At 34.4% G+C, this 27,119-nt stretch overlaps 1 protein-coding gene across 8 annotated transcripts in view; it reads right to left on the bottom strand.

The window, feature by feature from the left end:
• Positions 1-881: 881 nt before the first annotated feature.
• LOC126653003 (sodium channel protein type 1 subunit alpha) overlaps positions 882-27,119 on the bottom strand; it is a 168,826-nt gene continuing 142,588 nt past the window's right edge. For all 8 annotated transcript variants that reach the window (XM_050340352.1, XM_050340358.1, XM_050340354.1 and 5 more), the window contains 7 exons: positions 25,757-25,879; positions 13,625-13,906; positions 7,388-7,441; positions 6,914-7,051; positions 5,123-5,227; positions 4,483-4,753; positions 882-4,128 (listed from right to left, as the gene is read on the bottom strand). In XM_050340352.1, coding sequence (XP_050196309.1) covers positions 2,960-4,128; positions 4,483-4,753; positions 5,123-5,227; positions 6,914-7,051; positions 7,388-7,441; positions 13,625-13,906; positions 25,757-25,879 — 2,142 coding nt within the window. In that variant the 3' untranslated portion in view covers positions 882-2,959. The remainder of the gene's footprint in view (positions 4,129-4,482; positions 4,754-5,122; positions 5,228-6,913; positions 7,052-7,387; positions 7,442-13,624; positions 13,907-25,756; positions 25,880-27,119) is intronic.

Raw genomic sequence — 27,119 nt, 5'->3', positions numbered from 1 at the left:
ACTTTTTTTATTCATAATGCATTTAAGAACAATTTGAAGGAGAAACATTTCCCTCCCTCAGATGACTTTTGATGAATTTCAGGGAAGATGCTATGAAATTTTATTTCTGCATTAGCCACTGAGCAAGCTTACAGACTGAATTGCTCATAAACTGGTTTTATACTAAGTTCAGTATTCACCTTTGAGTGTTTCATTGTAAATTGTAGGGAAATGCAATATAAAATTATGTAAACATTAAAATGAATATTTTCAGAAATTCACTGAAGCAATTGGTAAAGAACAACGAGGAGCCTCAATTTCCAGCAGCATTTGCATTTTTCCCTTTCAGTATCTACAAATGATTGCTTCTAGGAACATGGTGCTTCGAGACAGATTCTTAAAATTCCTGAGGAAAAGACCAGTGATTATTCATCCCAACTCTGTTTCACCTTTTTCAGAAATGCACTTGAGTACACGATGCTGTCTAGCCTGTTTGTGAACCGTAGCCATCAAGAATGAACTGGTTCTTAATCCAAGTTGGGGAATATATCTAGTACTATTTTCAATACTCATTTTCTCTTTGCATACTCGTGAATGCTCAATTCTCATTTCTGTAAATGCTGTGAGCCTCATGGGACACACTCAGCACAGCTGTCGTACCCCACTGCGTGGGGCTGCTGCATGAAGTCATGAGGTCACTCAGGGCAGAACCATTGATCATGCAGAATCATAATCCTCACTATCTAACATACACTGAAGTAGAAATTCCTAGTTGGTGACTAACAAGCCAAGCAAGTCCTAAGGATTTGCTTGTGAAAGATCAGTATGGCTGTAAAGGTTTTCAGTACCCTCTCATTCCGTGGTTCTTATATTAATGTCAGATAATAAAGAGAAAAGGAACATACAATAAAAAATGTAATCTTTATTATTTTGGCGCATTAATAATGTTCTTTAGCATCAGTTAGGGTAATAGTAGCATTTTCCTGCATGCAGTTCACTAATACAGAGTTAGTCAATAATTTTAATAAAAGTAATCTATATTTAATTTTCCTGTGTAAGAAACATAAAATGTCCTGATGTGTTGGATTATACAATTTTGCTACTTTCTCTTTGTGAAAAAATATTGTGGACCCTAGATAACATTTTAAGCTGTTCTAGTGCAGCATGAATAAAAAAGAAAATCTGTGAGTAACTATGAGTAAAGATTAAGGATTCTGCAAAAGAAAGGTTGTATCTGAAAACTTATGAATGCAGGCACTGCTTAGACATTCAATTTGAACTTTAGACCATTTCCCAACTGCAAAAAATCTTAGATTTTTAGAAGCAAATTATGAACTTATTTTGCAGAAAGTATTGACATGTTGGCAAATACTGTAAAAATAAGAGCCTACAGCTATCCATTCACTTAGTTGTATCTTGTTCTCTGGAGTTCTTCAGTGAAAAAGTGTTATGGACAAAAAGTAACAAAAATGGTGTGACATCAACCTGAAGATAAAATTCAGTTCTTGTTTTATGTACATAATGCTGAAAAATAAAATAAAATGATTTTTACAGTATTTATATTTGCTTATAAAATCCTAACATTATTTTCAACAGGTTTAGTAATTTTCAACATGTCTGTACAGTTTGGATATACACTATATGCTTTTCACTGAAAATTCAGAAATGTAAACCAAATAAGCTCCTAATTAGCTGCAAAATATTGCTTAATGGTATGGAGGAATGAGGTTTGTTGAGTAGTTTATTTCACTTAGCTCTGATGTATGGCTTTCCATGTTCAAGAATCCTGGACAGTCAAAGGAACAGCAGCATAGGCAATATAAACATGCATTGATTGCATCCAAACTATCTATAATGGTAGATAATACGTAATTTTACCTGTTGAATGCTTGCACACTATACTTATTGTGGTACATATTTGATGCAATAAATGTGCTGAAGTCATTATCTGTTTGCTCAAACATGCACCACAGGTTAAAAATTACTATTTACATAGCAGAGGGCTTTTCATTAACGTGTACAACAACATCAACCTTACTGAGAGCTGAAGATGGCTAAACAATACTGCAGGATAAAGCAGAACAACTTTATAAAGGGCTCCTTTTGATCAATTTGGAGGGCTGAGGCAGATTCATTTAGTATTTGTATGCAGAAAGACATTTGACTAAGACAAAATCTGTGACTCCGGACCTAGAAAGAAGTTTGCACTGTTTGAAACTTAATGGTTTGTGCAAAAAATAAACCATCTCTACTATTCTTGTGAGTTGTAGGGGACTTTACAGGCATACCAAGACTTGTTTGGAGATGATACAACATGAATACATTAATTAAGCACCTCAAAATCTGTTATTCCTTTCTGAAAACACTGTGCTAAAAAACCTGTTTTTCTTTGTGACTTAATGTTATTTTCATGCATGATCTATAAGTGCAGCATGCCTTCATGCAGATAATTTCGTCGTGTATATTAGTTGTATAATAGAACATCTGGCCCTTGTACCTGTAAAGGTGTACTTAATCCCCTTCCCCAACAGAAGCCCCATTTACAAAAATAGTCACATATAATAAACAACATATGAATAAAAACAAGATGAATCCACCAACACAGATTTTGTAAAAATATGAAGTATGTGGCAGTTGAAATGCGAACAGTGGATACAGTTACCATATTGTTTTATGCTAAACACACAAAGACTTGGTTTTGCACCCCTTTAACTGGTCCCTACAGTCTGTGTAGCCATTTTTTCTCTCCTCTTCAGCAGTGTCAGCTGGTAGTGAGAACAGTAACCTCCTGTCACGGTTGTTTCCTCTTATCACAGTCACAGTCACTGACAAGGGGTCACTGTCTTTTAATAGGCACTGACCTTTAATGTACAGTATATTTGTAAAAATTGTCAGTTTGGCATAGACCTCCTTCAGGAGTCCTGTTGACACAAACACATGATCCTTACGGGCTATGAACTATTTTGCACATATATGATTTTTATTTCTGACCATCTTTATCTTCCTTTTCATGCTTTTCTTTGACTGGCCTCATTACACGATCATAAGAAGGTGGACAAACTGCTGTTGATGCAGTTATATCAGTTTTCTCTGTAAATGAGTTTTCATTTAACTTGTCAATAAGGATTTCATCTTTCATACCCTGACCAGCCCCTCCTTCGGTTTTGTTTTTGTTATAGATAAAGGAGGCTTGTTTTACTGTTCGTTTTAAAAGGTGACGTCTGAAAGCACGCTGGATAATAACAGCAGATACTTCCTCCTGTTTTCTTTTTAATGTAGTCGTAATTGGTTCATAGGAAGCTTTTGAAGGATTGGATGCCATAAACCGATCTTCCATCTGTATTCTGAGGGCATCCATCTCTCCACTCTCCCCCAGAACACGCTTTGTGAAAGCAAACAGGATGTCAAGGCAGTGAATCCTGTCACCACTCACCATGGGCAGATCCATTGCAATGAGCTGCACTTTGTTTGGTTTGGGTAAATGAAGAGGAGGCTCAAGTGCTGCTGCAAAATCAGACAGTTTCTCAAATTCCATGAATTGTGTTGCATCGGGATCAAATTTCTCCCAAACCTCATAGAACATCTCAAAGTCGTCCTCACTCAAGGGTTCAGCGCTTTCTTCAGTAGCAACACCAAAGTTCTCCAAAATCACAGCAATGTACATGTTCACCACTACCAGAAAGGAGATGATAATGTAGCTGACAAAGAAGAAGATCCCAACAGAAGGGTTGCCACAGTCACCTTTCACAGAGCTCCCTGGATGAGCCTTGTTAGGGTCACAGTCGGGCTCCCCACTGTTCAGGATTGGGGCGAGCAAACCGTCCCAGCCAGCAGACGTGGTGATCTGGAACAGGCAGATCATGCTGTTGCCAAACGTTTCAAAGTTGAACATGTCATCGATCCCAGCTTCCCTCTTAACATAGGCAAAGTTGGACATGCCAAATATGGCATAGATGAACATGACCAGGAAGAGCAGCAGACCAATGTTGAACAGAGCAGGAAGAGACATCATCAAAGCAAAAAGCAGAGTGCGGATTCCCTTGGCGCCTTTAATGAGGCGCAGGATTCGACCGATTCTGGCAAGTCGGATGACTCTGAATAGTGTGGGGGACACGAAGTACTTCTCAATCATCTCAGCTAAAAACATTCCTAAAAAAGAAAATAAGAAAACCAAGACACATTATCACTCAATCTCCATATCAAAATAGAAATTTAGAAAAATAGTTTTAAAATTGTTGGTTCTGTGTAGCAATCAAAGATATTCTGTAGATTCCACTTGAATAGTTTCTGTTATAGAAGTTAATAGTTGCAGGTGCAATATATGTTGAATGATTATAACAGTTTTGATGGCTGGTTTAGCTAAATTATGAGATAAAACAAAAAGTTGAATGCCTTAGTTGATAAATCTTGCAAAGGCAAAAGCTAACCATATAAGCTCTTTAAAAGTAAAAGTTCAACTCATACTCATTTCACCTTCTTTTTACTTTAGTACACAAGACTTACCTACTATTGAGAGAATGACAACCACGAAATCAAAAATGTTCCAGCCTATAGTGAAGTAGTAATGGCGAAGTGAAATTAATTTCAGGACACATTCTCCCGTGAAAAGGACAATGAACACCAGGTTTATCCAGTATAAAATATTTTCCATTTCTTTACTCTGGTCATCAGTTTCTACCATCATGGTAACCATGTTAAGACAAATCAGAATCATGATGCTGATGTCAAATACTTGCTGTGTCACAAAATCAAAGACCATGCCTTGGAATTTATTCTGAGGAAGAAAGTAAAAAAGAAACATTCAATACAAACTGTAATTTTTTTTCTTTTCCTGTTAGAAGAAAGTAGAAAAACACATGCAGTAAGGCCTATGAGACTTTAATAAAAATGTGGTCTAGTGGTACTTAAGACTAGTGGTCTTGAATACTCAAATACAATGGCTTAGTTTAGCCTCCTCAGTTGCATATTCATAAATAAAATGGTTGTCAGGGAAAATATTTTTTTTCCGTGTTTTTATTTTCCATTTCTGCTGACTAATACACAGGTAATGGTAATTTTCACATGGGCATATTTCTGCTCTCTCTATATCAGTAAAAACTCTTTGTTAAGTAGCTATTGGTCTGATGTGTATAAATAATTTTACCCCTGGTCTTGGTATAGGTTTTTGTGGTTTTTTGGATCCCAGCTTTTTCATTGCATTGTAGTATTTCTTCTGCTCTTCTGTCATAAATATGTCTTGACCTCCAAAGTAAAAACATGAAATCAAAACTGGTTATAATCACATTCATATGCAGTGCTGAAAAAACTGTTAGAAAAATATGATTGATTGACTGATTTAAAGAAAATCAAGAACACTGAATTGGGAAAAATCTCTTAGCTAGCAAATGCAGCTGTCTGTCCAATATAAACATTTAGTCTAGAAGTTGCCTGGGCATCCAGTACTGCATCTCACAAAAACAAAAAGCAATGCAACATTTTTCTACAGTTATTTTCCTTGAACTACAAGAAATCATTTTCAGTACTTTTATAGGAAGAGATACAGTATATAGTATTTGAGAGAAACTCAAATAGTCTGGACTGCTCAGCACTGTCACTTCTTCAATTTTAGTGAAACAAAGGAAGCAGACAAAGTCAGGTTTTCAGTACATTAATGTGTTAGTGCTTTAGATATTTCTAGCAATCATAATATTAGCATTGGGACTTAAAGTCTTCAAGGTTTTTGAGAAGATGGATTATCAGACTTTGGAGAAACTTAGCTAAAGATTGAAGCACTCTTGATAACTGTTAAGAGCAAAATGTTCTCTTTTAAGTCTTTTATCTTGATTAGCTTCCATGTTCAATGTAGTTCAGTTTAGCAAAAGCCTGAACAGGCATTTGGAGTTTGACAGTAACAAAAGAGAACTATGGGTCTTTCATGGCAACCTAGGCAAAATCCACAGTAACCTTCTTCTAGGGACAGCTTGAATGAAAACCTATCAGACTTCCCATACCTCTCGAAGAAAATTTTTCCTTGATAAAAATACTTGCAGACATCTAATTCCAGGAATGTCAATGCATGCATGGGACTGGATACAGCCCTTTGTGGATGAGTGCGTGGGAAGCTTGAAGACATGGGATTGCATGGACTCCAAGCTGGACAGGCTCCCTAACTATATATCTCTAGGTCTCTACCAGGTACAGCTTCCAAAATCTTACTTAGCATCTCTTGTTGTTAATATAAACCTGAAGAACTTGATGCAATTCAGTAAAGCAAAATTAATCTAGTAATTCATAGCTGCTTTTGTCCTTTAGCTTTCACTGCTTTATCTATTTACAGAAAATAATTTTAAAGATAAGCATTTATACTCAGACCATCTATACCAGTGAGATTCTCTACATCTGCACTGTGAAACAAAAAAAAAAAGGGCCCTGAGATAATTACAAACCACTCCTGCCACAAGTGGTTAAGATTGTTCAGTGCCACAAAATAGAACTTTAATACTTGGGTTCATTAAAACAGCATCTGTAGAGACCATTAAAACAGCACCTAAGTTATGTGATGAAATAATGTTTTATGTTTCATGACCAGATAGTTATTTTTTTGTGTGCTGATAGAATAACTACAAATCAAGAAGAAAAAAAATTAAAGAAATGATAAGTGCTTTGATGTAGAGACCTAAGTCAGGGGTTTGATCATGCAAGGAGATTTCATTAAGTTTAGGCATGGAAAAGCAGATGACTTGAGAAAGAACTAAACTGGACATTGACAACAGAAGGATCTGTCCTATTCACTACAATGAAAACTCTTATGATGTTAATGCCTACTAGAGGTATGATTTCACATCCTAATATACTTCAGCTTTTTCCATTTTGAACAAACCATGGGTGTACTTTCCATACATGCACCTGCAAAAATTTTAGAATATCTTTAGAAGGGAAATGAAACAATACTCATCTTCTTTTTTTGCTGATTGAAGTTATCAATAATGACACCAATGAACAAGTTCAAGGTGAAAAAGGACCCAAAAATAATAAAGATGACAAAATACAAATACATGTACAGGTTGTCTTCATACTTGGGTTGCTGTAATACCTAAGGAAAAAAAACACAGTGAAATACCATTCCTAAGATTTCGTGTGAAAACTTCAACTGAACAAGTGGCAACCTTGCATAACATGTCACCAATATTTTGTGTTTGGACAATACTCCTATCACATTTATCAACATATTTTGTCCATTCCATCTCTATAGCTGGGAGATCACCTGGCAGTTTGCATTCAGCATTCCAAATTTTTTTACCACAGAATCTCATACTAATTAATTTATTTTTTCATTCTTTTGTGTGGATATTAATTGCATATGTAAAACATTTGTTGATAGACAGACCTCAAGAAAAAAAAGGTAATTTGAAATATTTGCAGTACTTACGTCTCTTGAGTCAATAGCTGCATACATAATATCCATCCAGCCTTTAAATGTAGCCTGTAAACAGTACACACCTGTTTAAGCATAAAGCTTGAAGAAAACTCATTTAATAATTTCCAGCAACTCATACAGCACCAGGAATAATTAGCATAATATTAGATTTCTGAGAATTTTGTCTCTTGACTTTCTACAGAGCTGCTCATCAGATATACTGCTGTGTATCCTGCTAGTTTGTCTCTATATGATAATTTTAAGCAGTACACATAATCAACTTATTTCTGATTTCTAATTAATTATCAAAAATCATGGAAGGCAGTATCATTTTAGTTCACCAAATCATGTCAACTGCAAAGACTGAGAAGTAGCCTTATGTAACTGAGTTACCACCAATGAAGACTGATATGTAGTTCCTCCTTCTCAAGTCAAAAGGTGGCAATGAAAGGGAACCAGACATTTGATCAGCTCAAAAGAGGTATTTTCCTATCAACCAGAATTTAGATTTTTCTATACTTAGAAAGATTATACCTGATTTAATACTTCTATTTTCACAAGTGTTTTATGTGCATTGAATACTTCATATGCCTCATAGATGACAGCATTTAGTGAAATTTTATAGCTATTTCCTCTGCCCAAAATCCGTAAATTTTTATATTTGATGGTAAATGTAAATTGCTTAATCTGGGAGTTCAAACAGAAAGTCATTTTCTCTGTTGTAGCAATTATCTTTTAACTAGACAATATCTCCAAATCACTCATTTTTTAATCCAGTTGTGCTCAAAATAAAGCAAAGAAGTAGACAGTTCTCTATCATTCAATCCTCATTATAATTTTGCTAAACAACGCTGCAGATCATTGGTTCCTTCATATTTCTTGCCATAGAGAGCAGTTGCAGAATGGAATCAGGAGTGGAACACTCTTCATGGTTATTACCACCATCATCTTGAGGTTTAATTTCTAGTGGAAGTTTCAAAAACTCTTTCCTTATGCAGCAGTTTGGCATCATCCTGAAGTGAACTTAAAACAAGAAGAAATTATTCTCCTGTAGGAAAAGAAGTCCCTTACACACTTTTGAAACAGTGGAATACTGAAAAGACCATGATTATCCTTAGATGCAGATCCAATATGCATCAACTTTCACATCGTGGGGTCAACACAGAAAATATGAAGTTCAGGCAATGGTGAAACTGAAGTGTAGTATCAGAGGACCAATAAATCAATAAATCTGAAAAAGTAGAAGTCTCAGCTGAAGAATTTAAAGTCCATTTGGAATACTTAGACTGCAAGGGATTAGGAGAAGTAGATCGGCTTTATTTATGTAATTACTTATATATGTTTAACTTGTTCTCAAAGGCTTATAATGGTGAACACTCCACAACCATATAAAAATATTTATTCCAGACCTTGCTTATATTGTTTCCTAATACTTACATCTTTCTGTTGCCATTTAAGACTGTCACTTGTCATAGTCATTACATATCAGGAGAACAGTATTAATCACCTTCATGCAGCATCTTTTACTTATTTGGAAACTGATTGTTGCTGCCATTCTTCTTTAGGCAGGGATCACTCTTCCTTCAGTCTTCCCACATAGATCTTGTTTTCCAGACCTCAGATCATTCTCCTTATTCTCCTGTGAGCTCTCTTACACTAGTTCATCTCTTGAAATGACAACCAAAACGTGACTCGGTATTTCATCTAATGAGGTCTAAATAGGGCAGGATGATTACTTCATGTCTTACAGAGCTACTTTTGTTTCTGTCTTGGTCCACTATTTGCATTTTTTTGGAATGTCACAACTTGAAATCAGCACTTCAACCTGAAACACTAAATGCAAATAGTTGGCATACTTTTACATCAGAAAGATTATGCAAGTGATGGAGTGGCACTTCTGCAAAGTGTGTGCTGTTACCTCAGTTTCAGACACATGATGATCTTTTTATATCATCCTCCACGCAAAATGGAATTATTATTGGTTTTTTGTAAATTTATTAGTGTAACCTAGACTAGAGTGAATGAAAAAAAATAGACTAATTTTAAAATATTAAGCTTCACCATGATCAGTAAAGTACTGCACTATAAACAGACAGGACCTTTCAGCTAGTGTTAGAAAACTGAAGAACTGAGCTTTATTATTGCTGTTGCTGTTGTTAAAAAGGAAACTTGAAAAGAGTGTGGGCATGGAAAAATAGAGGTATAACACATTACTATCTTGTGTTTTCCACAATGAGTTTCACAAAACTGTAAGATGTTACAATTATTGAAGGAATTAGGAAATTAAGTCAAGGCATCACATTTAGTGATAGCATTATTTCTACTGTAGATGTGTAGACCTGCTTATATTTATCTGCAATATGTTTTCTTTATCAGAAATAAGATATCATTTGAGTATTTGTGCATACTGAATAGAAAATAACACAGAAAATGACAGATCAAATTATTAGTTTCTTTTTGCATATTACCATGTAAAGTGTATTGTATATTTTCAGTGACAGTAAATCAGGAGTAATTAATTGATTTCAGAGATTACAGCAGTATAACTGAAATCAGCATCTGTTCCAAATTTTTTTCCCCAAGGAAATTTCAACGACACATATTCAAATGCAGATTCAAATGTAGTTGGAAAAAACAACAGAACAAAAATCCCCCTTCTCCTTTAGTATTGGTAAAAGTACACAGACTTTTTCTCCCCTGATAAATAATTTTTAATGAAGTTGTAAGTCATGCTGGAGTTTCACTACTCAATTTCTTTATCAGAAATAACAACCAGGAAGATTCCCTTTTGGAGATACAATAGCATCTTGCATAACACTGACCTGCTGGAACTTTAGAGGTATCCTAAACTTCTAGACCTAGAATTCAACTTCTGATTTTTTTACCCTACACTTCACAAGATGTATTTTCTTAACGATATTAATAACAGCACTATAATATAATATTGTGCTTTGAGACCCACTGGTTTGCCACATTTTATCCTGGTAAGCAGGGTATACGCTTACTAGCAGGATAAAATCAGGCCTCTGTGAGATTTACTTACCAAAGAATCCAAACACTAGGTTCAAGTTAAAAGGCATAAGGCCATAAAATTATCAGGGCACATGCCACATCTCTGTGTACACCAACCTCTTCCTCTTCACTCATTGATGCATGCCAATTGTGAAAGGAATTTCTCCAGCATATCTGTCTCTGCTTTGATGCTTCTCTTTAGGGACAGAGAAATACTCAAGCAAGTTCAGACCAAGAAATGAAAAAAGAAGCTTGAAGATCCACACAAACCAACATGATCTATGCTGCACCATGGAAGAAAAATATTCTTATAGAGAGAATGTAAACTTATGTGACTTGTGGCATAAGTACTTATACTCGAAATTCTGTAAGAATTCTGGAAAATAGTCTCATCAATAAAACTTGGTTTTATCAATGACATATATGGTTAGCCTGTATTTTTGGGCAATAAGAACTGTAGCATTGCTATAATACTAAAGATTTTCCACACACACATGTCCCCTGAAAGAAAAAAAAAAAAAAAAAACCAAAAAAACAAACCAAATGCCAACAAAAAATTAGGTTATGTTGTTTTCTTCAGCCCCTCATTCCAGAAATTCATTTGCCAGCACTACCAAGTAAACTCAAGAACGAGCTTATCAGAGAGTCATTTTTGTTTAAAATGCTACTATGACACATTTCTATTTTTTGAGCCCACAATATTTCTTTCTGAGATTATGCCACAATTTTTGAATGCTTCTGTGTGAAGTATATATGTTTCTTTTCTATATGTAACTCTTAAAAAAAGAAGGGTTTTCTGGGATGAACAGACCCATGTACTACCAGAAATATTAAAAAAAAGTTTTTCAGAGGGACTCATTTATGTATTTCCCAGAATAGTAGGATCCTCAGTGCCCAGGTTTGGAGTTTTGGAGTTCTTTTGACTTGGTTTCATTTCCAATTTTTGTCATGAAAAAGGTACTATTTCCAGTAGTATTCATTCAAGATAGTGATACAGAAAGTAACACTATTGTTATGGTAACCCAGGAAAGCTGAAGGGATTTACAACGTTCTTTAACTCATGCAAAAGGCACGAGTCCGAGGGCAGAATGGAGAATGGAAATAACACTGGGGAATAAGAGGAAGCTTTCTGTAGTTAGTTTCTAGACTCCTGAAGATAGAGACCTTGTATCAGTAATTCACACACTGATACTTATCACGGAGATTGTCGTCAGAAAGATGACACTGGCCTCTATGAGGTTATTTTCTCAGGTCCATCACAACCTAACAACAGTCTATGCCAGAAGTTGTTAAGGTGGAGAACCAAATGACTTCAGTAGACTTTTCAACTAATCATTAAGATGTTTTAAAAAGGCCAGTTATGTTCACATTAGGTTCACAAAAAGCATATCCATTTGCAACCATGATTTTATAATCAGATTTTTCAGGCTCAGTATCTTATTTCAGGCCAAATACTAAAGTTTATCGTTTTTTCTGACACAGTAATGTATACCTCTCTTTGAGTAATACCTTAGTATTTAATCATCTTTACTATTGCTGCAAGCTGTTTAGGAATGGTAGGTAAGTCAAGGACAATGACATATCTACTCAGTTTTCTTTTAGCCATGATGGCTTTGCAGTCCTGTTCTAGAGTCATTCCAAGTACTTTAGACATCAAATAGAAAATCACGTTATAACTGTCTTCTTTGATTGAGAAAGCAATGTAAGAATCTCAAACATTTATGAATTGTGTTTTGAAGCTGAAAAAATATAGATTCTGCACATTATAACACATTAATTGAAAATCAAGCTGATATTTTTCTTTCTTTGCCCTAGGGCTCTTATCATTCCAGAACTGCAAAATTATTACTGGTGGCTTACTTACCAAACCTTAAAAGATGCAGGGCCAAGTGTCTGTTTTGTGTAATGAAAGAAGTGCCCCTTTTTTTTCTGGTATGTCAAACAAAAAAACCTTTTATGCTTTTAAAGGCATTTTAGCAATACCTGGATACATTCTACTTATGCAAAAAACCCCCATCATTTTTGAGTTTTGTTGATGTCTTGTTTATCCTGAACATGTGTAATAAAACATTCTGCCCTCTGGGTCAGTGGATTTCATAAATAAGGCAAAGAAAATAAGAATTTGAAAATCTTCCTATTACAATAAAATTTTGTTATCAAAACCAAGTTGTATTCAGTAGTTTACTTCTTTAATACTGTTGGTCCCTCTCCGCTCTTTCCTGATGTGACAGTAAAGTAAATAATCATAATGAAATGATTATTTAAATTGTCAGAGTTATCAGTCACACAGGTAAGATGATATGTGGGAGAGGCAGTTCACATTGCTCAGAACTACTGTTTTAGACTTTGTGCAGGACCATGTCAATACAACTTCATCATGTTAATGATTTGTATTACTGAGATTTCATATGCCAGCATAAAAGCTAGAAACTTATTTAAAAGCTAAAAAAATGAAATCCAAGACACTACAGAATTAGACAGCAACCTAAAAAAAGCCATACAGATTGCTGAAGAACACGACATATGCCAGAGTTCAGAATTTTCTTGATTAAAGCTGGATCAGCCTGTTAGTTACTTCAAAATACAAAGATAGTGTTGTGAGGACAAAATTTTTGATAGTGAATGCATAATCTTATAGTATCTTTCTGCATATATTTTCTTCGTTCTTCCCTTGTTTTTTTTTCTAAAGAAACTCCACTAGGTGCTTATGCACAGAAATATCAAGGAAAATATTTCATAGGCTATGGTATTCAGTGATACTTTTCTTTTCTTATTGCTCTCCTGAACGAGAAATTGCTTCTTTGATCACCTAAGTCTGCACTTGTGGCAGCCACATGACTGAGATGAGATTTTCCACCTGGAATTCTTCTCTGTGACTTAATCACACCAGTGCAGGTGTTTGTTTTTCAGCAACAGGAAAACTTGAAATATTCAGGTAGCTGAATATCATTCCTAGGTACTTCTAGAAACTTTAAAAGTTGGAAGGGGCTGGGCGTCTAGGGGAGCTATAAATGGGGAGAACAACACTTCTTTCTTTAGATGTCCTAAAAATTCTTTTTTTATCCTAGTAGGCTCTATTTGCTGCTTATGATGAAAAGAGTAATCAATTACCAGTGCAGTGGTATTACTAAGTCACAGATAAAAATAATCAGGTAAATGTTTTCTCTCTTTGTTGCTAGAATTTCTTTTCACTATTACATATAAACAGTAAAAGGTATATAAAGAGTGATCACTTACTACTTGAAGTAAAGAAAGATACCCAAATCCTACATTATCAAAGTTTACTTTCACGTTTTTCCATCGGGCACTCTGATTGTTTTTTATGAGTTCCTCGCACTGACTAAAATTGTTGATTTGGTCGACTTCAAACCTTTCATCAGTTGTGGTGTTAACACAGTAGTAGAACTTCCCAGCAAACAGATTTACTCCCATGATGCTGAAAATTAGCCAGAATATAAGACAAACGAGAAGCACGTTCATGATGGATGGAATTGCTCCTAAAAGGGCATTCACAACCACCTAGTACACAAATACAGGGGGAAAGAGAAAAGAGTATAAGCATATTTACAGCAATAAATTTTGTATACTGTTTCACCAATGCTTAATAAATCCTTGTTCAGAAACCAATGCGATAAATTTTAAAGCAGTACATTAATAACTGTAGCATTGCACTGTTCTTTTAAATTATTAACATTAGTACATGTAATGAAAGGAAAATAAGCAAGAAAATCAAAATAATTAATAGAAAAACAAATGAGAAGAGCTGATGGTAATAAGATGAAGCCTAACACCGATGTATTCTAGATAAAAAAGAAAAATGTGTTGAATGAAAATACAGACATAACAAAATTCTAAAAATGGATCAAATTATAGCTTCAAAATGTCTAAAGAAAAATAGCAACCTGTAGATTTGATCAACAAAGCTTTGAAATTTAAGCTGAAAACACAAACGCCATGAATCTAGAAACTAAGCTCTACATTAAAAGGATTATGCAAAATTAAATACATATCTTTATTGCCTTATTGTTCCATGCAAGATTATAACAAAGATTAATTTCTTTGTATAGAAAAGCAAGACAGTTTTGCAATATGTGTCTACTTGAATCAACATAATTTATTTCAAGCTCCAGTCTTATTGTTTCAGGTATTAAGTTTAAGTCAGCAATACCCTTCATTTATCTAAAGAAGGACATATTTACAGCTTTTGATTTTGCATTTTAAATTACTTTTGGCCAGATGCTTTCTCAGCCACTTGCAGGCAAGATGTCAATAAACCTCATGTCAATAAAAAGTATATTGTTGTGATATATACAGTAATTAATCACATGTGTCTGTCAGAGCTACCAAAATTTTTATGATGAGCAGTTATTTCTCCTTAAGTATCCAATAGCAGATTCTCATTTAAAAATTATATTTTAATTTAATTTTTTTTTTCTTTTTAAACTTTTGGAACCTTGAATGAAGGTAAAGTAAGATAAACAGTAGGGCTGTGATTGTCAGTAATCCAAGTCCTGCAATGAGGCAGGAAAGGATTGGCATGGATACTTGGAGCATATTAAGTTGTCTTAGTCCGTCTTTGTTCCCTGCAATATAGATGCATCCTTCCCACTACCAAAATAGTTCTGAGGAAGCTCAGAACCACTCAGTCTTACTACCTGTATTTCACAGCCTCTTGAAGGCCTTTGGAAGAGGAATATTGTGGTTGTGTTTTTCGTCACTCAGCACACCCTCCTCCTCCCAAATGTTATGGCCAGGAATTAGGACCTGTTTAGAGATCTGAGGTAGAAATGTTATTTTCAGGGCATATTTTCTTCTCATTTAGAAGGGTCTCCTCCATTGTGAGAAAGTAGAAATGGGACCTTTCTGTAACGGAGGATAATCCTTATCTTTTATAAAACCATGATTTTTTTTACATTTAGCTTTTTTTTTTTTTTTTTTTTTTTGGTAGCCTCTATTTTTGATGAGAGCTTTAAAGGAAGCATTCTTGCTTCTTGAGATTTCTTAGAAAATGTGAAGTATCTAGGGAATGTATGCATAAGCTAGCCATTTTCAGAAGTGTTTAAAAAAGCTAAAAAGGTCCCAGTAATATTCTGAACGTAAATCTGTTGATACTTAACTTGATGGAACTGAGAACAGCATAAAACTTAGAAAGGGAATTAGAAATTCTGGAATTTATTCCAAGTCTGACCTGGTCTATGAGACTGTATTATGCTATTGCTGCTTTGAAACTCTAAGCCAGCTAGTTTTTGTCTTATCCTTTTTTTTTCCACTCATAAAAATGTTCCGGATGTGTTACACTGATTGAATTCCTCTGTTTAATCTTGTGAAAAACCTGAAAATAAAGATGTCAAGAAAGAAAGATGGGGATTTAGTTCTGCAACTTAAACAAATTATGGTTACCTGTGCTCACACGAAGAATGGTTTTGCATGAATCGCGTGCCTGTAGCAATTACTTTTATAACAACCCCGAGATCCACTGGACCACAGCACAGATACAGAACACGCAGCAGAACACTAACAACTACAGTAATTGTTACAACAACTATGAATTGATAATAGTTGTAGAAAGAAAGATTTCTACAAAATGCCATCAGTGTGTCTTGCATCTTTAGATGAACGGGTAACGCAGTCTCACCACTGAGACTATGAGAAGATCAGCCACATCTTCTTGGATAAAAAGAGAACAGCTTCCAGCAAATGTTCCAACAGTGCTTCCAACAATTTATTTCATATAGGTCACTGAAAACCCATCAAATGGTAACAATTTGTGGTCACTACTGACCTGGCCTGGATGCGAACTGGTGACCTAGAGATGAAAGGCTCTGTATCCTATTACCAACCCCTTGAGCTATCCAGTCCCCCTGGAAGGTTTTTTAAGAAAAGAAGAAAAGAAAATTAAAACTTTCAGAAGTTGTTTCCTGTTTGCATCTTGGTTTTGTTTGATGTTTTTCTCCCCACCAGTGTTGAGCCTTTCCCCTGTCATATTTATAATGTAAAGCTGCATTTTTACACTCTGGTCAGATGCTGGGCTGACTGTAAAGTCCACCTTAGGAAGAAGTCTTTAATTCCTTCAATACATTTGGAGGTAATTGCTTTAACAGCGTTTTTGTAGTTTACTTTTTTTTTTGTATTTGCTTTGGGAATTGGCTGAGGATGTCAGGGCAACCATGATATTAACTTACATACTATATATCCAAGATAGCACCCATACATACACAGACAACACCTGCCCACATAAGTTACAGCAAATGGACAGAAGAAAGGGAGAACCAATTGGAAAGTGAACTGAATGCAGAAAAGAGATCAATTAGCATTTCTTAATAAGTTAATTTAGGAAATGAAAATTGTCATTCTCATCTTGTTGGGAAGAGTCTGTAGAAAATTAAAGGAAAATGTTGGCAACTACGGCTCTTATTTTTGCTAGTTCTTTAAGTCTAGATCAGATATATGTGATTCAAAATATATTTTTTATTTCAAAAGGGTCTGTTCTCTTGGACCTATTTTCTGTTATTTCTTCTTACAGAATATAATGCCAGTAAACTGGAAAAATATGTTTGCATAGTTGTTTCGTTTTGTAGATTACCTACGTATTTCCTCAAGGCTGGGATGTTGTTGGTCAGGCTGACTCCAGCAAGCAATCTGCAAAAGCCCAAGTTGATTCTGCTTGTTCACCTTCCTATAGCTCCAGGTAGGTGGAACAGCAATAAGAGCAAGTGAGAAACAACACCTGATACCTACAAAGACAAAGGGTCTCTAGACTATTTTTCATTTCAGCTGATATTCACCCAGGAATAAAAAATTGTCATGGGAAACCATGTCTCCTTTAGAACAAAGCAGTATTTCATATATAAACACAATTTTTCATGCTTACATTTTCATAATATTTATCTTCCAACATCAGATTTATACATAAGATAAAATAATTACTGCAATACTAATTGTCCTATCTTCTGGCTGATATGACTTTATGTCAAGACAAAGTAGTAGCCCAGTTCTTTTTTGTTGCTGTTTCTATCTTTTTTTTTGACAACTCTCCAAAGAAAACAATAAAAACTAGAAAAAAATCAGTTTTTCTATCAGACCTGTTCATATGTATAGAATGAGGATTGTGCAAAAGACCAGCTTATCCCTGCTGTATGAATAGAATATTAAGAAGCTTTACTAGATTCATCCTTGCTGTGGGAGACACAGCTGAACACATAGTGAGATATAAACTTACTTTAGTTCCCACAGCAAAATATTTTCCATAGATTCTGGCACCTCAGCAGCCACAGACTTTCTAGGAATTTCTACCTTGGAGCTGACTAATGGATATATCAGGGCCTCCTGAAATCTTTAAACAAACCACGAAAAATCTACTTATCCACTATCCCCATAACTTTTGCAGACTCTGTGAAGAAGTTCCAAACTGTGTTCCTGGTATAAATGAGGAGGAAGTTACCATCTTTGGGATGGAAGGGGAGATTATAGAATTGTGTCCGGAACATTCTTCCCACTTAAAATGAAAATTGCCTCCACTTTGGAAGGTGTCACCTTCATAATTTTATGCTTAAACAGGAAAAGGTCCCAAAGAGCTGCCAGAGAGACCATTTGCCCTGAAAGATGAAGAAGTGAGCAAGTAGACATTGGTTTAGATTCTTGGTACATCACATAGGTAAGACTGCTGCAATGAGCAGGAGGTGAGCCGCGAGTGGACAGGAATGGAGGCGCAGGTGATGTACATGATCTGAGTTCAGCATGTTCTCATAGCTAACTTGGAGACTTGGAGGACAACACACAAGGAAGGCTAGAAGATGCTGAAACCACACTGATTTGACTAACTGGGTATTGAGAAACAGACGGGTGTATTCTCTTTTGGTGTGGAAGAGCTGAGGCAAAAGAGCAGAGAGCAAAAGACATAAAGAATACAGTAACTTTCCCAGTCAGGGGATCAAAGGAGCATCTGAGGCAGATCATGAAAAAAGCCCCTCCCTGAATCAAAAAGATTACCACTATGGGTAATGATGGTGTAATAATGGCTTCCTCTTCTCCCTGGTACTATAAAAGTGATGATGGAAGTTGCCTTTCTCTGAAGTTAGAGGAGCTTCCTCTATAAATCATAACACAGCAGAGAGTAAGTGGGATTGGAGTAAATAGTTATGAGGCCTAATTTAGGAGTAGCTACGTCCATTGAAAATGTTTCTGTCACAGAAGCAAGGGAGGTACTGGACCTGTGGGCCAGCAGACTGAATACAAACACTGCCCAATGCACAGGATTAAGACTGATCCTCAGGAGAGGCTCTGGGACCTCTGCCACAGTTGCTTAGTGTGAGTTTTGGAGGTACCCATGAAGGAAGATAACTGAAGATGCAATTCAAGAAAAATATTCCCACATAAGATACCCTGTCTCATCTGAGTGTATACATGGGGTTTGATGGAAGAGGGATGCCATGTATGGCTATACAAGGATTAAAAGTTCATTATGTTGAAACAAAAAAGTATATGTGCATTGCCACAGCAGTAATGTAGATGGGAACTTTTATTCATAAATAATAAAGAAAATTTATCCTGTTTTGTCAATGTGTATAACAGGCAATAAAATATATGTGACAATGCAGTCTAGCAGATGATGACAGAATGGGAAAAGAGGAAAGACAGCAAAGGAACTGAGAGAGATTGTAATAATTCTTTTACCTCTAAACTACATATTTTCTCATTGAGTAGCTTGGAATGCATATGCTCTATCAGCTATGAACTGGCTGTAGAGACAACAGAGGATGAGAATTAAATATATCTGTGAGAGAAAGGGCAACCGACTTGACATGATAATTCCTCCCTAGGTTAATGATTCTAGAGAGGAACTAGGAGAATTTTTAGATTCTAGGAATCTAAAAATGTAGATTAATCCAAGTAATTCAAACCTTCTCATTTTCAATTAATTACTCCTCTTTATTTTATCCTGATGCATTTCTTACAAGAAACTAACTTCCATAACTTTGTCCCACAAACAGAAATCAGGGTGGTAGACCATGTTGGTATGAATGTGTGATCTGTAATCCACTAATTATATTCCATTGTTCCAGTATTTGTCTCACTGCAAAAAGAAAATTCCCAACACAAACAAGAAAAAGCCCACAAAAATGAAAATCAAATGCCCCCACTCTTCCAAATTAAAAACATAAAACCACAAACCTCCTTAAAACCCCTTATATCAAATAAGAATTTCCCATAACCTAACTTATGTCTGTTGTCTTGTTACTACTGGGCACATCTAAGAGTCTGGCTTTGTCTTTTATCTATCTTCCAACCAAAATTAAAGTAATTTTATGGATTTGCCTTTAAGAAATGCATAGTAAAAGAACTAGTTGCCACCTTTGCTACACAGTTTGCCTTAATGCTATGTACATATATAAAATTTATTCTCAACTCCGTGATCTATGATTATGTAAGGCCAGAATTAAATAACATTTAGAAAAATGTTTAGAAAAGTTAAAAGAAAATAGAAAAAAAAGAAACCTAAAATCTTTTTCTAGCAAACTAGTGTTTAGCCTTAAGTCATGATCACTGAAAAGTAGTAAATTGAAAGTTTGTAGAAGTAGATTATGATAGTGGGACTATACCATACTTTAAATTAATTTTTAAAAAATGCACAAAAAATAATATCCTGAAATGTCAGTTTTAGAACTGGCATGAGAAGCATCTCATATGAATCAATTTAAAAAAATTATTTATGACCAGGTCTTCATTTTCTTAGTAAAATGAAGATTGCATTGGGAATACACAATGAAGATTATTTGAAAACTACAATTTAAAGCAGTGATTGTAAAGAAAAAGTTGGATTTAACTGAGTATGCAAAGGCAGGAAAGAACCAAAGAGACCTGACAAGGAGTTACAAGTAAATCTTAATCTGAACATTAATGAACAAATAAAGATGAAGTAAAACATAAAAAATCTCAGAGAAAAAGAAAATCACTCCCTTAACAAGCAAATTACTGAATTTTTTACTTTTCTGAATTCAGTAAAATACAATCTGACTGAAGAGTGCTCCTGATAGTGAATTTTATCATCAAAGAAAGCAAAATACTTCCTCAAACATTTAATGCACAAATTCTTTTTATAACACTTTGTGCTGGAGAAATTTCATGCTATTGGGTGGTGAGTTTATATCTTGGAATGCTACAGCTGTTAGCAGATAAGTTCAGCTAGATGATACTGCAGTTCTGTTCTAGCTTTTATAAGAAAATATAACTTAGTTAAAGTAGCAACACAAGCATTTGTTATTCACATAACAGCCTATTAAAGGCAAGCTATGCTGTTGGATTTAACAAAAGACTGGAGGTTCTGGAGCAGCCTGATTCTGTTTTTCACTAGAAATCAAGTATACAGCAAAGTACTTTTGAAGAAAACACAGAAGAAAAGACATAATTTAACATACTGAATGATAAAATACAATAATTATCTGCCAAGCAATAAATCACATGGCTCTATTTGTCTGAGAAGAGCCAGTAAATATTGTGAAGAAACATGAGCATGAAAATAGAGTAATTACTTGATGTGGGAACAGTACCTTTGTATTTCACGGAATGCACTGAACACACGCCAACTTTTTGCCCTTCCTGTTGCATTAATGTTATTGACCTTTACATGCCTTGTAACATTCCCAATTAAAATGCAAACTATATTATGTATCCCATTCAAATTTCATTAAATTTTGATTCTAAAAGTAAGGATTTTCTTTAAGATACAACAAATACAAATCTGGAAAAAAATCATATTGGTTTCAATTATATCATATACTTCTTCAATAGTCCTCTTTTATTTGTAGAATTATAATCTAAAAAAATGCTAGGATGTTTCCTGTATGATTTATGCAGATCTATACATAGATACTTCTGACACTAAAGTTTGTAAAGCTTTTAATTGTCTTTCAGGACACATAACATGTTTCATAGACTCCTTAAAACTCAGAGGTAATGAATAAGATCACAGTCCTCAAAGAATCCCTGGAAGTTCAAAATCAAGAGAAACTTGCAGAAAATAGAGAATAAACTTTCTTGAGAGTGAATACATAATCCTTAACTGTGAGATAAGATGATAAATTTACACTGAAGGTAGTTTATGCTGATACATCATTTACACTGAAGCTATAAAAACTCCTGCACTAATGATACCCTCTTACAGCTAGTGCTTGCAAGGGTTCTAGTTCTAAGAAGTGGCTTTTTCTAATGATTATAATGAAAGCAAATTTTTTACATCACTGACATGTCTCCTGCAGGACATTTCTAAACTCTAAGGAACATAATACTGGCATTTTATCAAAATTACAGAAATTAGTTTCCAACATAGGCCAAAGAATACTAACTTCAGATTCCAAGAAAGGATTATATATATATGTTGTTTCATGTTGTCTGTATACACTTGGAGTGATTTACTTAATCACAATCAAACTTGGAGTGATTTACTTAATGTAACATATATAAAATTATGCAAAAATGTATACTGCAATTATATAAATATCTATAATTGTGACTATTCAGATCACAGTGTTTTGGTGTGGGCTTAATGTATTAAGAGTAATGTGCAAAACTTTCTATAGGATATTTTTAAATATATATAGCTATAAATTGAGTAACAGAGTAAAGCATGGATCTTTCCAAAACAATATAAAAGCCAGATTCAAATTTTTAAAGAAAGCCAATTTTTATCTCAGTTAAAAAAGTTAAAACAGCTGAGGTACCTTCTCCTGCAAAAAGAACTCGAGGAACTCTAAATAACAATACTGATTTGCTCAAAAGTTTTCATGTTATTTCTGTAACATAAAAAATTTCAAAGCATTATTTCCAAAGACTTGAAGTGATTTAGAAGGAGTGTAGGGTGAATATAATATTACTTTGCCGGTACTGGGATTCTCAAATATGATTGTCTCTCCTTCTAACCCTAAAATATACAATGTAGTGATAAGTCAGACTGTACTCATTAAGGGTAGAAAAGGGGAAATACTGTACCCATAATACAGATAAGGGGAGGAACCAGGGGTCCACCCCATCCAAGCTGAAACGTTATCCTATATGAAATAGAAATATATAGCCTGTTATTAGTTGTGAATCTGTAATGACAGACACTTGATGTTATGTTTTATAACTCAACTTTATGAGAAATGTTTCTTTTATACTAATGAAGGTTTGAGTACTCTTGAAATTGCCTCATTATCACTTTCCTTGTAAGGAAATCTAAGAAATAGCCATTAAATTTTACAGGATATTTAAGACATCAAATACTCTAATTTAGTTTTACAAGTTATGAAATTGGACTGGAAATTTGAAATACAGTAAATGTTTAAAGCCATCAGCCAGAAATATGCATAAGGCATGCAAAACTGAAAGTGCAAGTAGGTTTCAGATTGTTTGCTGCCTTCTACTATTTCTCTAATAAATAAATCAAGCACGGCATGACATGCTTTATTTTGTGAAATTAGACACAAATGCATGCTTTATTGTCACTTAATTCTCTAACTCAGCAAAGCAATGTATACTCAGTATTCTACATTTACAGGTAGCATACCAATTCAGGACTAGCGCAAAAGCATTATATTGCAAGTACTAGAAAGCTAAACAAAAAGCAATGGGTATATTCAAATCTCAGTTTGCAGCTACTTCTGCTTAGTGCATACACTAATTGAGATGAGAATATAAACCCTAGGACAGAAATTTAAATTAAATTAAAGCAATTCTTTACTTTGCCTTCCAGCATCTGGATGGAGTTGGTTTTGAGATTCTCTATAGAAAGTATTAAAATATTTTAGACTTCAGTATACTAGAGATATACTAAATGCCTTTTATATGGCAAAATTCACTTCAGTGCTTAAGGCAAGCACAGGCTGTGGATCAATTGTACCCTTTTTTGGTGCAAGAGATTCATATATCTTATATTCACATTGGAAAGAGAATTTATCCCATTTATGAAGCATAATTATGTAATCAAGCTGTAACTGCAGAGTATAGCTGTACACTTCCAAGAATGCAACTTAAAATGTGAATTATATTTCATATTTTGGGATAAGAGGAATAGTCATGAGTATTTACTGACTGTGTAAAATGCTGTGTTCTTCCAATTCCCCAGAAGGGTAAACTTATACAAGAAAAACATTGGTTGATTTAAAGTAGTTGAGAACTTGGCAGATTGTTTTACAAAATGATGCAGAGCTTTTTATATACATAGACTTCTGTGGAATACTTGAGATATTTTATATTTTCAAGGCAAAATTTGCACAGTTCTGAACATGGGGTAAATATTAAAATTTAAATACATGCTGAATAAAAAGTCAGCTTGTTTTATCACAGCTCAATGTAGGTATGGGTAAGATAAGAAAACAAAGAGGGATGATTTATTTTTACTTTCTGCAGGCAGAGAAAAAAAAAATCTCCTTTTATTAATTCTTGTGCAATGAACTCAGTTTCTGAGAAGACTGCAATCTGACTATAGTCTTACCATGAGCTGGTCAATTATTTATTATTTGAATCTTTTTACTGTTCGTGAGTCATTCATAAAGTAATGCCAACAACTGTCAGTGAGCTGTTATGAATACTTGCCAAGTACTTTGAAAAAAAAAATTCAGAAGTTCATGTAACTAATAGTAAATATAAGGCCTATATAATTGGCCAGTCAAATCTGCTAAGTGATGGGAATCAGGCACTTCATTGACTGTCATTAATATTGGAGGACAGAGCTGAAACCTTTTTGCTTTTCCAAGCTTGTCTGTGATTCCTGCACAGTAAATTGCTCATGAATTATTCATCTTCTGTAGCTGAAATTCTATCATAGGATTGGGCTTCTGGCATAACTTAACAGTTATTCAGTGAGAAATAAGGGATAGCAGTAAATAGATTTCTAATAACAGGTACTTTTCTTTGAGCATGAATATCCTAAATTTTTTAAGAGGAAAGTTTACTAAGGCAATCATGTAAGGATACAGAAAAATTGAATAAAACATATGGTAATCAATTTTGATATTATCTTTCTAGAAATGACCTTTTTTTCCAATATAATTTTTAGAGCTGCTTTTTTTTTCCCTTCCTGTGTAATGTCTATACTGGTCTCCCAGTCCTCCTGCAGCTGACCAGAACGTTATTAAAAAAGTAAAGCTGACAGCAGTTTTATGACATTTCTCTGCACAAAACCACATACATTTTTCTGAATGTTCATGAACAGTATGTACAAAGAGAGACAAAAAGAAAATGGCTAAATCAAATAGTTGTACATTCTGTAGCACTTGACCAGCTCTTACCCTGCTGAATTCATCAGTTTCAAATAAGCAGAAAACTGTTAAAATTCAATTTGCTGTATGAAGCTGAAATTTATTAATCTAGTAATCATTGGTTAGTGATATATTTTCTGCTGCATTCTGAAGTAGAGAGAGGTAATCTACTGAACACAGTTCAAGGAAAAGAATTTGAAGCTTCAATTGGACTTCACTAAACTTTGATTTCTTTCTGAATACAGTATATTCCAGACTATTCCACTGGTTTATAATTGACTAGAAATTCATTATTTCATTGTTTCCTCTTATATTTCCATGAAGCAGGAAAAAGCATTCTCTTAAAACATATTTCATTGGCATGCATATAGAGTTAGTTTGTATTCAGTGGCTTTAAGGAACAGAAGGTATAAACAAATGAAAAAATAAGTTAAAATGCCTTCTTGAGTGAGATGAATAGAAAGCAGGGCCTCTAAATTACTCAGAGGAGTAAGAAATGACATTATATACACTGTATTGAATATTGAATAGAGATTATTTGAAATAAAAAAAAGCATTTACCTTACAAAGAGAATAATTTCATAGAGAAATCAAATAACTTGATTTGCTTTTTTAAGTCAGCCAAACTCAGAAATAGATTTAAACCACTAGTGGGTATGAATATATCTGTAATACCACCTAGTAAAATTCAGCGGGGTTAGACTTAAGGGGTTTATCAAATATAAAGAAAAATGAAAAAAATTCAAATTTTAACAGACAGTATCTTTAACTGATGCTAAATTAGATTCCTGTATCAATATTGTAGTATGTTTATCAGTAAAAAATTAATATAATTTTGTTACATTTGTTTCATTATTAAGAGTCTGTAAGTGAGTTCATAGTTGGTAATTTCAAAGACTTATATGAAAAACTCCTGAGATTGGCTAGAAAGTAAAGTAACCTTAATGAATGTAACTTCTATGTGACACTGCATATGGATTTAGGTGAATTGATGAAGCTTTTTGCTTATCTGTTAGTAAAAGATATGCGATAAAAAGATAGTGCAGCCTTTCTGCATGGACTTCTCATTCCTTATTCTGCATGCATGTATTCCTTCTATGCATGCATAGTTTCAGATTCTTTCATGTTGTCTTACCCTCATGCCTTCAAATCGTGACAAAGCTCTTAGAGGTCTCAAAGCTCTTAGTGTCCTAAGGGACTTAATGGCACCAAGTTCAGAGTAACCCAAAGCATTTGCTGTTAAGCTAACCAAAGAGACCTATATGAAAACAGGAAAGTAAAAATTATTATATTGTACATACTACTTTACGTACCATAGATGTGAGATATACACTTCTTTAGAAGATTCTAATTTTGGACCACTTTCTTCAGGAATAGAGAGTCTTTCAAATGAAAAAAAGAAGAAAAAAGTAATATGAAAGAAGAAGAGGTAAATAAAAAATAGCATAAGATAACTAATATCTGGAAACATTAATATTTCTGAATTTCATATTTTGCTAGTGATTTGTGGGCATTTAAAACAACAAAAGTAAATTAAATTAATCTCTCCTTTTTACCAATTTAGGTATTGCTCTCGCTTTTTGTTTTACATTTCTCTTGGGATCAATAATTATGGTTGATAACATCCATTTGATTGCCCACAACTGAAAGGAAAGTGATTGAAGTTTGGGTTGAACTAACAGATGGGTCACAGAGCACTATTGCTTCTCTGGAAATTGTTAGAAAGGATTAACTTTTCTATAATCAGTTACACTGACTAATTCTTTTGCCTGACTGCTGAATTTGTGTTTTACAAGCTTGACATTGATCTGGATTATGTTGTTTCTAAGACCTTATAAGAACAGTTCCATAGGTGGCAGAACTCGACAGGCCCTTAAATATTCCATGTCCCTACATTACCTCAGTGCAAAATACCACAGTCTCCACATTTGCTATGGCTCCTGTCCAAAATATTACCTTCTGTTTGTTTCCCATTTCCCCTAAATGTTCCTTCATTATGCTGTTCTAATTCCTTAACTATTTATTTGGTTAAAAATAGCATAATGTTCTCATGTACTCTTTTATTATAAGAAAAAATATATCAGGTAAAGAGAACTCTAGGAGAGTGCTTTTTATGAACCATATTTAAACCCAATCTTTAGCTTTGAAATCTTTAGCTTTTCTGTACTTGTCAATCCTGAGCTCTAGCAACCCACAAATCTAGGTTCTTAGGATATCTGAATTTCTTTCTCCAGCACACTCCTCGTACTACTAAAAACTTTTAAGCTGCCATGGTCTGAAACAAAATTAAACATCTTTGTAAAAGATGTGTAAATCCAAGATTTGATCACGAGCTTATTGAGACACCTGAATACATGCTATACCTTCACATGATGCATTCAAATTTTCACATTCACAAGATGGCCGTTTGCAATATTATGATTTAAATAAGGTCAAATATTAGAGAAAATTAGTTTAGAAAAGGAACAGCTGCTTCTGCTCGCATGCTTCTTCAAGCT

Source organism: Myiozetetes cayanensis, unplaced genomic scaffold (assembly GCF_022539395.1).
Source record: "Myiozetetes cayanensis isolate MyiCay16 unplaced genomic scaffold, myiCay2020 scf9, whole genome shotgun sequence".
Lineage (NCBI taxonomy): Eukaryota > Metazoa > Chordata > Aves > Passeriformes > Tyrannidae > Myiozetetes > Myiozetetes cayanensis.
The sequence above is the reverse complement of the archived record's forward strand: the minus strand, read 5'-3'. Positions and strand labels throughout refer to the sequence as shown.